The sequence below is a fragment of the Loxodonta africana genome, chromosome 2, assembly GCF_030014295.1.
Source record: "Loxodonta africana isolate mLoxAfr1 chromosome 2, mLoxAfr1.hap2, whole genome shotgun sequence".
In the NCBI taxonomy this organism is placed as follows: domain Eukaryota; kingdom Metazoa; phylum Chordata; class Mammalia; order Proboscidea; family Elephantidae; genus Loxodonta; species Loxodonta africana.
In genome coordinates, this window is record NC_087343.1 from 190,149,008 (window position 1) to 190,163,218 (window position 14,211).

Consider the following 14,211-nt stretch of genomic DNA (forward strand, 5'->3'; position numbering starts at 1 on the left):
TTCTTGAAAACCGAGATCTAACGTCACTGGGCCAGAGGCAAGAGATTGTCCAGAGCTGTTGAGATGGAGCATGTGTTCTCCAGGACTTGAGCTAGTGGAACTCTCTTCTCTTATATACGGGGGAGCCAAGGTTCAAGGAGTACTGCCACACAGCTAGTCAGTAACAAGATTATCACCCAGTCAGCCCAACTTCCTTTCTTCTCATTAACTGGGAAACAAATACGCTGAAATGACCAAGCAGCACCCTAGCCTGATTATACACCGTAGCTCTACAAAACCTATCTTAGAATCTCCATCAGTAAAGTGGGACACATTTGTAGCTGTTCCTTGCAGGAACACCTCATCCATGCAGGGAGAGAGAAACTAGCATTTACCAAGCACCACCTATCATAGTGGAGGAAACAGGACTGGAAAGGATAAGATCCAGCCCGACACACCTGTGCTCCTGTTTTCTCCACTCTGCAACAATGGTCGGTTTCAAAGCTGCTGTTCATGATTAGTTAACCCATCAAGGGGAGTCTGTTATGTTTAGCACAAGTAGGGATAGAAAGAACTATGCAAAAGACAGGCACTATAGGAAAAGATAAAGAACCACCTAAACTGCACCAACGAACTGGTTTAACAGACTACGGTACACCCTTACACCCAAACACTATGCAGCCAACCAATGACACAGAATTACCTGCACTGATACACTCTCCCATTGTATTAACTGTATGTCACTAATTACTGACACCGCATAACAGTTTTCCGAAAAATTCCTTAACAGAACATCAGAGTATTGCAACACTTTATTAAGAGAATTTGCTTTGAATTAGCAGCTGAAGTTAACAATTGCATGAAGCCAGATTAGGTGTACTGCATAATACTTCATACTTGATTTATTGACATTACTTAGCAATTTATTGGACAAAGGTCAAACTTTTTGTTTTTTATTCAGCACATTCCACAGTACAAAGCTGTCATGAATAATATCTGTACAATTTAACAGTTTCAATAGCTGTTCAGACACAAATTCATTTCAAACGGGTAATTGGCAAACATAATTAATTACAAGTTAGAATTAGACTATCCCAGTGCTTTAAAACATTAATATAGCAGTAATTTACAGTTGCTCAATTATGGTTAGCAAAATAAAGTCCAGAGTACGGCTGGGAATTGCTACTATAATCCCAGAACATCGGAATTCCTTGGTGTCAAAGTCCCCTGCTCTAATTTAGTAGGCACAAATCAAAGGTTGTGTGCATATTCCAAGGCCATGATCTCCCAAGGAACAAGAGGAACTTCTATATTAAACATGCAAAAACATCAGAAGAATCTATTCTTTCAGAAGAATTGCCTCCTCCCTCCCCCCACCCCTCCCCTGGGCCTTCCTAACCAGCTTGATACGAAAGCTGTAAGATGAAGAGTGGGAAAAGCTCGATCACTTTCACAGCCACTGTCAAGCTTACAACATCCACCTGATGAACAGAGTTTTACTTTTTATACTTTGAGACGCACCCTCTCAAAAACAGAAATTAATTTAGTAACATATGGGAGGGAAGGATATTAAAAAGGGGGGGAGGTGGGAAAACTAAAAAGCAGTGCTAACTCTATAAACAAATCACATCCACATACATTGATCCCCACACCGCTCTCAACGCAAAGGCCAAGACAGAGCCCAGTGACCTTCCCTTTAGTAGTACAAGGACGCTTCCATGGGAAGAGGTTTAAGTCATAGGTGGTGGCTTATTGGTCCTTTAAAATGTTACTGACATTCCTTGATCTTTGGAAACAATGCAAGGGGCAAATCAAAATCTAGTACTGAATGAGGCAAGAGGAGTGCCGACTAGACACCAGGGTCCTCTCCACGCATGGTGTCACTCACACATCTGAGACGCGGAATGGCTGGGGGCTTAGAGAACCTGCAGGGGCCACTGCCAGGTGACACCAGAGATGAATGACTGGGATGGGAATCACAAGCCTGAGGCTTTGTCACCATTAGGAGTACCCTTCACCCCAAGGTGGGCCTGTGAACCAGACTGACCTAGTAGACAGGCTCAAACATGCACATAGGCCCTGCTGACCCCTGACCAGATTCAGCCTGTGGCTCCTGCAGGTCGGCCAAAATACACTGATTCTAGAGCTAGGAACACCCAGTCAACGTGGCATTCTTGTTCCGTCCCTCCCAGGCTTACTAACACACAGAATAACGATTGTTGACAGTGAAGCCAAATGAATACTATGGGAAGTGACCACTAGTATTCAGGAGTACTTATGAGGAAAAGAACAGCCCCCCGCCAAAAAAAATTTTTTTTAAAGGTACCTCTCTATTGTATACACTGCACAACAAATAAAACATTTCAATTTTGTGTTAAACATTAGAAATTACATTTTAAAACAAGATTCTCATTAAAAACACACACACATACACACAATGACGACAACAAAATAAAAACGCCATATGAATACTGCAGGAAGTGTTTGTTCAAGGTAATCCATGTCAACCCTAGTATCAGGTTATCGAGCCCAGCCCATGGCTAAGTGTGAACACACTCTGTATTAGTGTCTCAGGCACAGGGGGCCCTGACTCCAGCGACTTTGAGGTTAAAATGTTATGTACATTATATCTACATGCGGATACGGTATTTTAAATTAGGAGGCAAGCACACATGTAAAGGTGTTACTCTACCAAATATCAGGAGATGGTACAGGGAACAGGTAAAAGAAAGGAGCTATATTACCTGCTGGGAGATAATATAACCTGGTTTATAGTTCTTTAAATTAAAAAGAAATTGGTACAGAAAGAAAGTGTAATCCAAAAAATATGACTGAAACGATCCAGAGAGATTTTTCCGTCGTCCAACATGCTCCTAATACAAGTCAGGACGGTCAGAAGGAGAATGCTGACTTCTGAAAAGGAAAGCCCTCGACATTCTGGGTAGGTGTTTGGCACCCAAAATTTCACCGAAGAAGAATGCTGTTCCTTAATATCAGACCAAAGTGCAAAGCAATATAAATTAGAGGTCAAGTCTTCTCTTGACGGTCAATTTACTTCTGTAAAACAGACTGTACGTTCCTTTTATATGAACAATTTACATTTGAAGCATTAGATTTTTTTTCATTGATGGGGGGAGGAAAATGGGCTTCTTTCTGTTCTACTTGAAGTCAGTGAAGCTAAGGTATCCTTCTCAAAGTAGAGGCCGGGAATCGGAGGTGAGAAATGTAGGTACTTGAAGAGTTAGGCTGCTTTGCATCTACCCAGCATCTAGAACCAATTCCAGCTTCATAGCTCAGCTGTGAATGAACTCTCTTAGGCATCTGGTAGCCATGTAGCCAGTAGTTCAAGACTAGGAAACCCTGAAAGAAAAAAAGAGATGTGCATGGGTAGATACGGATATATACACACCACACCCCATCCACATCCGCAGATTCTGGGACATGTGCACATGTAACAGATGACCAATTTCCAAATAACTGGCACCAAAAATAGAAGTACAAAGTGTTTTGCATTCTACATACCAGGCATCGTATTTACTTAAGCTTCACAACAACTTTATGAGGTAGAACTATTGTTATGCCCACTTCACAAACAAGAGAACTAGGGCTCAGATACCTAACAATATAGCATATCTGAACAACAGAAGACTATTCGGCCATTAGCAGTGGTAATTTAGATAAATGATTACTGACATTAGTGACATGCAGCAATTTCATAATAAAGAGGGGAAAAAGGATTTTAAAAACAACGTAGTTATAAACCATCATTTTAAAAAAGCTTAAAAGGATAAATACAAAAGAGTTAACAGCAGTGAACCATGGGTAGAACTTTATTTTCTTCTTTTGTCTCATGTATTTTTTTTAACTGCTTAATATACTTACTGTTATATTGTCTTGTAATAGGAAAAAACAGAATAGAAAATTTTGAGCTATACATATAAGCTATATATATACTTATACATATATAGTTCTTAAAAGTCAGTATATTAAAAAAAATGACTTGGCAAATAATCTATTGTCACAGTTCCTGACATTTTGGGGTGAATATTTTACAAGGTTAAATTGTCATTAATAAGTTTTTCTTATTATGTATAAACCTTACAATATCACATGGTAATAATTTTTTCATGTTACAATAAAAGAAAAGAATTTGGAAAGCAGCAATAAAATCCATAAAGCTAACTGCCAAGGCTGTCAGAAGTAATTCACTTTGAAGAGAGAAACACATTTGGAGTCTCACTGGCTTATGCTGGGATACAGGGAGCCACTACCTTAAAAAGCAGGTTAAGATTTTTCTGTTGATTTATAATTGTACTTCATAACAAGGCAGTAGTTCATAGGCTCCCAAAAAGGGGGTGGGAGGGAAAGTCCACAGTTTTGTTTCCAACACAGCCAATGAGAGAAAACAGCACTGGTGATCTTTATAATATCTTTCAACCAAGGGAAACTTGTTTCAGGGTACTTTTAGGTAATATAAAAGTTGCCCAATTTGTGAAAGTTGACTATGCCCTATAATTCATCTACTAAATATGCCAAGAAAAAAAAATACTATGTATCTTAGATTTTCCCATATGCCTCTTTAAACGGTGTAAAACCACAAATACATATCAAAAAAACAAAAAAGGGTACATATAAGTCATCCATGAAACACCAACCCCCGAGTCAATCCCTCCCAGTCTACTTATCCCAAAAGTCCAGCTACAACTGCAGCTGTCCATGTTCTATTGTACGCGCCTCTCATGTGGAAAAACAAAGTACGAGAAAGATGCAGCTAAAGGGAAATGTATTGCTTTATAAAGTTTCCATTAGAAAAGAATAAATTTAACAAAAGATGTGTGAGACTTCTACACCAAAAACTGTGAAACACTGCTAAGAGAAACAGTAGAAGACCTAAATAATAGAGAGATACATCATGTTTATGGATTGGAAGACTCAACATTTTTAAGATGGAAATTCTCCTCTTAATGATCTTTAGATTCAATGCAGTCCCATCATAATCCCAGTGGTCATCTTTACAGAATTTGACAATCTTAAGAATGTGAAAATCTAAAGCACCTAGAATAGTCGAAGCAATGTTTAAAAAGAAGAAAAAAAGCTGGACGTCTTATTCCAAGATTTATTATAAAGCTACTACTGTAATTCAAGATAGTGTGGTACTGGCAACAGAACAGCCATATAGATCATAGAATACAGTCCAGAAATAGACCTACATCTAAATAGTCAAGTATTTTTTGACAAAGGTGCTAAAGCAATTCAACGGGAAGAGTCTTGTTGGAAGACTGGAAAAACTGGACTGCAGTATAAAAAATAAGAACATTGACTCTTACCGCACACCATATACAAAAATTAACTCTAAATATATTGAAGACCTAAATGTAAAAGACCAAAATATAAAACTTCTAAAGCAACACAGGACCAAACATGGTAGCCACCAGCCATTTGTGGTTATTTAAATTCAAGTATAAATAAATTATAATTAAACACAATTAAAAATTCAGTTCCTCAGTTACACTAATGTATTTCAAGAGCTCCACAGCCACCTGTGCCTGCTGACTACCATAGTGGACAGTGCAGCTCTAGAAAATGCAAACTAGTCTAGTGCTAGAAAGCAGGTCAGTGGTTGCCAAGGCTGGGGGAGGGGGAGGCGGGGGGGCAGACTTTGACAAATAAAGGACACCAGGGAACTTTTGGGGGTGACAGAAATGTTCTGTTATCTTGACTGTGAGGTGGTTACAGGGGTGTATACATTTGTAAAAACTTTTCAATGGCAACAATCTATTTTGCAAAATCATACTTCAATGAAGTTCATCTAAAAAAAAAAAGGTGGCCCCTGGATGGCAGAGTTTGTGCTCAGGTGGTAAGCGGAAAGTTGGCAGTTTGAACCCACCCAGTGGCACTGTGGAAACCCTAGTGGCGTAGTGGTTAAGTGCCATGGCTGCTAACCAACAGGGTGGCAGTTCAAACCCAGCAGGTGCTCCCAGGAAACTCTATGGGGCAGTTCTACTCTGTCCTATAGGGTCGCTATGAATCACAATTGACTCGACGGCAACGGGTTAACAGGGTTAATGGCGCTGTGGAAGAAAAGACCTGATGATTTGCTTCTGTAAGGATTAGATCCAAGAAAACCCTATGGAGCAGTTCTACTCTCTAACACCGAGGGTCATTATGCGTCAGAATTGACTTGATGGCACAAACAACAACCAGGGTATATGACCTATTCTTAAACTGGTTTAAAAAAAAAAAAAGAGCACAACAAAGATGAAGGAGACAGGGTAAATGAACCCAAATATATCTAGATCTATGCCAGTTTAGATAATTTATTTTGACTTTTTACTGAGTTGTTTTCTTTATATTTGATGAAGGTGACTGCAGGACTATACCATAGTCTCACAAACATTGATTGATTGATGGGCGAATTCTTGTGTGGCCTAGGAAAAAGAGCACAAATACATTACATTGACCCTGGGTGCCACTTGCTCAACAAACGCCAATGAATGCTTATAATACACTAGGCACTGCACTAGACACTGGGCGCCACGATAAAGGGAGATCCTACGACTTCTGAGGGGGACAGGCATGCAAACCAGCTTATTACCAAACAACAAACAAATTAAACCAGATGAAATGGGGGGAGGGAGGGTATCTACAGAGCCATAATAATCATCCAAGCAAGGGGAGGTTTGTACTACTGAAGTGTGATTAGGGAAATTAAACAGAATTCAGTTTGGTTAGAGCTCTGGATTTTTGGAAGGGAGTCATGAGAGGCTGGGGTGGGGGTAGGAGAAGGTGGGGTGGAAAGGAAAGATGATGATAGCTAAATGCTTAAACTCCTGTTGGCTAATCTAAGTAGTTACGGCTTGATTCTGAAGGCAACAGGGAAATAGTGGAACAGAAGAACGGCAGAGCCTGGGGAGAGTACCCTAATTGGTAGGAGGATGCAGGTGGGCTGAAGAGGAAACGACCAGGAAGGGAAACCAGTTTCCCTTCCCTATGCAGTTTTCCTTCCCTTTATTTTTCTTAGACTGTTTTTGGGAGGTGGAGAGTAGGGGCAACAATCATTCAAGAGATCCTTGCTTTCTTCCTCTGTAATTCCCTATAATATCTATTTTAAGACTCCATAAATATAGTAATTCTGCCATGTGGATTTTCCAACTGACCTATGAAGACTCTATCCAGAGAGAAAGCACCAAGATGGTTCCCATTACAAAAGACAGGATGAACACACTTGGGACCAGGAACAGCAAGCATGTATGTCATTTATGGGCCACTTGGCTCACCTCCCACCCAAGGCAGACATGGCCAACCATCATGGAACTCGTCCTCTGCAGTCTATCTGGGCCCCTTATGAAGGAAGCACTCCAGCCAGCCCCTACTGATGCTCCAGGTGAAACAGCACCAAGAAGAAACTTACTTGACATTCCTGATGCAGACCCCTGCCTTATGACTAATACATAGAGCAGGGGCATGACTAGAGGTTAACAAATGTTTTCTTACAGGACATTATAATAAATATTTTAGATGTCAAGGGCCATATGGTCTCTGTAACAACTACTCCACTCTGCTGCTGAAGCACATAAACAGCCATGGGCAATATGTAAATGAACAAGTGTGGCTGTGTTCCAAAAAAACTTTATTTATGGACACTGGAATTTGAATTTTTCATATAATTTTCACACACGTCACAAAATATTATTCTTCTTTTAATTTTTTCCAACCATTTTGAAATATAAAAACCATTCTTAGTATGCAGTCAGTAGAAAAAAAAAACAACAAACCCCTTGTCATCGAGTCGATTTCAACTCATAGCGACCCTGTAGGACAGAGGAAAATTGCCCCATAGGGTTTCTAAGGAGCGGCTGGTAGATTCAAACTGCCGACCTTTTGGTTAGCAGCTGAGCTCTTAACCACTGTGCCACCAAAGCTCCAAGAAAAAAAAAAAGTCAGGCATTGGGCCAGATCTGGCCTATACACTGTAGTTTGTTTGCTAACCCCTGGGTATAATAAACTTCCTGAAGACAAAATTGAATTTTACAGTGTTGAGAAAGGAGTATCTGGAAAGGTAGCAACTTGGTGATCAAGGTATCAGTGGTTCTCAATCTTTCCATAAAAAATAATAACAATCACAATTATGCAGACGGACTTTCTTTATACTCTTAATATTCAATGAAAAATATATATATAATGATAAAAAGCCACTAAGAATTAGGTAATTTTTTAAATAAATATGAATTTTCTTAATCACAACAATGTCTGCATACATATAACTATACACACAGTACTACAAATAGGTGCAAGCATATTTATTTGATCTGCAAAGTTTAATGTGGATAGGTCACTGGCCCCTTGCAGAATTCTCCAGAGTTGAGAAATACTGCTCCAGATGAACACAGTCATCAGTTTCTAGGACACAACCAAGTAAGGCTTCCATCCTTCTGACTGGGCACCCTTAGTAATCAAAATATTCCGTCATCCATTATTACAATCGCTCTAAGTCTTCCGGCAACCAGAGAAAAGGACTTTGCTTCTCAGGGTACCCTGTTGTATCTAATGGATGAAGAAGGGGCTTCAGGGGGCCCCTCAACAAACACTCTTCTTTTGATTCGCCTTCTAGGGAATGGTGACCGTGGCTGGATTGGGGCAGGGGGCAGGGGGGTAAAGTTTTCCTGGTGGCAATTTTCTTAATAAAAAATATAACTGAAGGGCAGGAAAGAAAATTGCTGTATCCCGAAATAGAATTCAGAGAACTTACTGATGTTACTCACCACATGTCTGTCAAGTTTGTCGTACTGTGGTGGCTTGCAGGTTGCCGTGATACTGAAAGCTTTGCCACCAATATTGCAAATACCAGCAGGGTCACCCTTGGTGGACAGGTTTCAGCTGAGCTTCTAGATTAAGACAGACTAGGAAGAAGAACCTAGCGGCCTACTTCTACAGAAACTGGCCAGTGAAAATCTTATGAATAGTAGTGTAACACTGTCTAAGAACTCTGCATCAGGATTGGAAGAAGGCTCATTAACAACCTGCGTTATGCAGATGGCACAGCCCTGCTTCCGGAGAGTGAAGAGGATTTGGAGTACTTGCTGATGAAGATCAAAAACTACACCCTCTAGTACAGATTACATCTCAACACAAAGAAAACAAAAATCCTCGCAACTGGACCAATAAGCAACGTCACGATAAACAGAAAAAATATTAAAGTTGTCAAGGATTCCATTTTACTTGGATCCACAATCCACGCTCATAGAAGCAGCAGTCAAGAAATCAAATGACACATTGCACTGGGCAAATCTGCTGCAAAAGATCTCTTTAAAGTGTTAAAAAGCAAAGATGTCACTTTAAGGACTAAGGTGCACCTCACCCAAACCATAGTGTTTTCAATCCTCCCACATGCATGTGAAAGCTGGACAATGAATAAGGAAGACCGAAGGACAACTGATGCCTTTGAAATACATTGTTGGCAAAGAATATTAAATACACCATGGACTGCTCATTCTTCTGCAAGAATGAACAAATCTGTCTTGGAAGAAGTACAACCAGAATGCTCATTAAAAGCAACGATGGTGAGACTCTGTCTCACATACTTTGAACATGTTATCAGGAGGGATCAGTCCCTGGAGAAGGACATCATGCTTGGTAAAACAGAGGGTCGGTGAAAAAAAGGAAGACTCTCAACGAGATGGACTGACACAGTGGCTGCAATAATGGGCTCAAGCATAACAACGACTGTGAGGATGGCGCAGGACTGGGCAGTGTCTCGTTCTGTTGTACACAGGGTCACTATGAGTTCGAACCGACTCAGGGGCACTCAACAACACTGATGTTAAACTGATATGCCCTGGGAAACCATTTAGGAAAACCGTTTTTAAAAAACTGGAATCCCACTGCCTTTCAATGTGAAATTCCACTACATACAAAATTCCAATTTAGACCGTATTTTGACATGACTATAAAGATCTCTGGAAACCCTCGTGGCGTAGTGGTTAAGTGCTATGGCTGCTAACCAAAGGGTCGGCAGTTCAAATCTGCCAAGCGCTCCTTGGAAACTCTATGGGGCAGTTCTACTCTGTCCTGTAGGGTCGCTATGAGTTGGAATCGACTTGGCAGCACTGGGTTTGGTTTGGTTTTTTGATAAAGATCTCTGGAGTCCCTGGGTGGTACAAATGGTTAACGCTAGATGAAAGGCTGGCAGTTTGAGTCCACCCAGACACCTGAAAAGAAAGGACCGATGATCCACTTCTGAACAGCCAGTCACAGAAAGCTCTATTGAGCACAATTCTACTCAGACATCCATGGGGTGTCCATGAGTCAGAATCAACTCTATGGCAACTGGTACTGGTATAAAGATCTAGGCTTATACCAGAACTACACGGAAGCTGACACACCTAATACAGACTAACCACTCTGGACCACGTCACCGAGATACTCAAACCACAAAACTTCTCCCAAAGGGAACATGAGTGCAATCAGCAAAATTAAAAGGGTGGAAAGTACTCACCTGAAATGGGTCAAAGTGCAGACTGTTATCTGGAGATGTAAGTATATGTTCTGGAGGGAGAACGGGTCTCATTCTGGGCACTGGGAGGCACATTTAAGAAATCCCAAATCAAAATAGTGTCATCATGGGAGCTACTAATGATCTGAAACTCATCAAACTGTAGCCGAAACACACGTCCAGAATGTTCCTAAGGAATATAATAGCTTACTCAGTGAAATGGGAACTTTATAATCCCTCCTATCTCACCATGAGGAATTGAACTTGGGCCTCCATATTTTCCAGAATTTATTGAGCTTTGTCTTTTACCCCTGGAAGAACTAGGTCTTTTATTTAAGTTTGTATCCTAGATCCTGGCCCACTAATATGTCAAAGAAGAAAAATTATCTGATCATCTCACAAAGAGCCATAAAAAGGCAAACAACAATATTTAATATCTACTCCTGACACACTATAAAAACTAGAATGAGAAACATAGTTGTTTTTTTTTTTTTTTTAAACACGATCGAGAATATCTACTTCAAGCCATGGCCAACATCAAAATTAATGGTGAAATATTAGAAGCATTCCCACTAAAATCAAGAAGAAAACAAGAACGGTCCTAACTATAGTTCTCCATGTTCTAGTCAATGCACGAAAACGATGGAATAGAAAAAAACTAATGAAAAGACAAATTTTTCAGTATTTTCAACTCAAAAATATAAGACTCAACCGGACTATCAGAAATAATGAATTTAATAAAGCTGCTAAAAACAAAACTAACATAATAAAAATAAAGTATTCCTGTGTGCCAAGGCAATAATACATAGTATGCAGATTGGGGGGAATTCTACCATACTAGTACAAAAATGTATTCTAAAAATATAACATAACCACAAATATCAAGATATCTCCCAAATCCACAGGGAGAGAGTGCTTTGTGCTCTAGGAGGAAACCTATCCACCTACAAATGATAACGTCTTTCATATTTTAAACTGCAGTACCCCTCCTTAGGAAAGCGTTCACACGATAGTGTGAATGTAAAATATTCTCTGATTTTAATTAAACAAAATTAACAATGAATATCTCTGAAGGTCAGCTGTAAGATATAAAATCTTTCTTGCGATGTACCCAAGGCAGGTCTAGGTACAGATAGCCACCCTCCAGCCCAGGGAACCAAGGCCCATTTCAACAGATTACATACCACCAATGTCCGCAAACACAATGTGCTTGCCGGAGCTCGAGGGTCAAGAGCAGCTTGCAAGTCCCAAACTTTAATTTTCCTAGAAAGGAAATAAGACTGCAATTAGTGGAAAAGTTAAAGTGCTACCTATATTTGCAGTTCCTTGACAGAAAAGAGTATATGTGTACTTCCTATTATAAAAGCTAACAGGGGAACATGCTTATGTTTTTATAAATTATTTGAACCAATTACACTTGATGGGGGAGGGGCTACACATTCTCAGAATTGCTGAAATTTTGAAGAAATATTATTTTAAGGGAGATAAGAAAACAACTTCAGGTTATCTGCATTCAATTCCTGACTTGATAATCTGTGTCACCAAATTCATTAATCAGGGGGCCCTCTGAGGCCAAGTAAGTGCTGCTGACAGAGGCTAGGGCTCTGTGTGAAATTCCAAGGATACCTTTCCCCCAAACTAAGCAAACGCTAAGAGTTACTAATAGGACTATAAACGGATCAACTAAACCATTTGTGAGGTGTATATGAGGTCATCTTGAAAGGTTTACAGTTGCCATTTGCTCATTTAAAAGGTCATGAGGTTTTAGAGGATTTGTTCAATTCGCCAAAAGGCTAAAAGCACAGATTTATCATTTTACACACACACACACACACACACACACACACACACAAAGCCTGGTTTAATTTAGGATTAAGGCAAAGAACTGAATTCCCTCACAGCCTAAGCTACTCCCCGGATTTACAATGGTTTAAAGCTGACGCTTAGAAGCCACAGTGGCTCTGCCACTGTGTGATTTTGGGCAAGACAGTACATTGTTTGGGCCTGGGTGTCCGTACCTGACAAACTGATTTAATAATATCTGCCATCCACCATTTACACAGAAATTACCTAGCACACGACCTAGCCTGTGTACAGCTGCTTCATATATAGCACTTCTCTTTCCTCCTGATGTAGTTATAGCAACACATTTGAAAGCTGGAAACACATACCCATCATAGGCCCCACTGACAATCCTCTTGTTATCAAACCGGATGCAGCGGACCAATTCTTCATGTCCCTCTAGGACTCTTAAACAGGCACCACATTCAATATCCCATAGCCTTGAATGAAAACCAGATCTCTGTGAAGCAACTTAACATACATGACTCACGTCATCCTCAAATTCTTTATATATGTCCCATACGTGATTTTCATTATTCAGTCCATACTATACATATACAAAGCTATATATATACATTTGCAGCACTTATGTGTTTTTAAGCTCTAACTTGGGAGGAAGCCTTACTTTGCACTGCATTTCATTTTACACGGCTTGAAACTTTTTTTCCATCATGTGCCATGTATTACTACTTGAATAAGATCAACAAGAAATCTCGAATATATTTAATTCCTGGGCATTCTCTTGTTATCTGGTCCCTGAGTGGGGCAAAGAGTACACTCTCATACTAACTGAAAGGTTGACAGTCTGAACCCATTCGGCAGCACCACGGAAGAAAGGCCTCAAGATCTGCTTCTGTAAAGATTATGGCCGAGAAAACCCTATGGGGCAGTCTACTCTACATGGGGTCACCATGAGTTGGAATCAACTTGATGGCAATGGGTTTGGTTTGTTTTCTCTTTGTGTCTGAGTTGATGAAGCCATGTAGTCAAATGTCTAAAAAGGACTTTTCTGAGGGAGAAAGGGATCGCAGCGAAACAACACGTCCATGTGTGGGATAGGGTGGGGGTGAGGGGCTCAGGTTTCCACCCCAGGCACTTCTACCCTGGAGTGTGAGGTCCATTGAGGTTAGTGGAAAAATGACTTGGAATAATTAAATAGATATCTAAGGGAAACTCTTAAAGAGAAATACAATGTTAAAGGATGATCATAATTATTAGAAAGCAAGGAGACTGAGTGTTAAGAAGAGAAAGGGAGGTAAAACAAAAGACCAAACAGGAGTGGGTGATTTAGCAATGCAGCCTCAGGAGAGATAATGCGCACGCCCATCAGTTAGCAGAGTAAGGCAGGGTGGAGTGTCTTCCTGTGTCTGAGGTGGTATTAAGCGGTCCTGGCTGGGGCAGAGATTATAAAACCTATGTAATGGGGGAATCTTGGAAGAGCACCCAGGGTGTACACAGTTTTCCCTCTTTAATCTAGAGCCAAACAGATTAATAAAAGTTACCTAAAGTTTTCTTATCTGAAATAATCCCATTTAAGTTTTTTGAGCATTAGGACTGGGAGTCAACACTGACAAAAAAAAAAACCTTGCTCTGTTGGCACACTGATTTCTACCTACCTAATGGTATTATCCGATGATCCACTAACAACCAGTCGATCCCTGTACTGGAGACAAGCAATGCCTCGCTTATGCCCATTCAGAGTACGAACAAATTCACAGGTACTCGTGCTCCAGACCTGTATAACAAGTTAGCAATATTTTTAAGAATGAAAACAGAAAAGTCTTCCCATTATACACCTTTTAAAAAAAAATTAGAGCTTCTGAGAACGACCCAAATGCTTGATTATGAAATACAGTCTCTTCTAACTCAAAGCTGGGAAACTGGGGGACAGATTAAAC

The 14,211-nt window shown here is 40.2% G+C and overlaps 1 protein-coding gene across 9 annotated transcripts in view; it reads right to left on the reverse strand.

The window, feature by feature from the left end:
• Nucleotides 1–880: 880 nt before the first annotated feature.
• FBXW11 (F-box and WD repeat domain containing 11) overlaps nucleotides 881–14,211 on the reverse strand; it is a 132,467-nt gene continuing 119,136 nt past the window's right edge. For all 9 annotated transcript variants that reach the window (XM_010592489.3, XM_010592518.3, XM_010592498.3 and 6 more), the window contains 5 exons: nucleotides 13,930–14,048; nucleotides 12,643–12,753; nucleotides 11,656–11,734; nucleotides 10,475–10,661; nucleotides 881–3,339 (listed from right to left, as the gene is read on the reverse strand). In XM_010592489.3, the coding sequence (XP_010590791.1) occupies nucleotides 10,500–10,661; nucleotides 11,656–11,734; nucleotides 12,643–12,753; nucleotides 13,930–14,048 (471 nt within the window). In that variant the 3' untranslated portion in view covers nucleotides 881–3,339; nucleotides 10,475–10,499. The remainder of the gene's footprint in view (nucleotides 3,340–10,474; nucleotides 10,662–11,655; nucleotides 11,735–12,642; nucleotides 12,754–13,929; nucleotides 14,049–14,211) is intronic.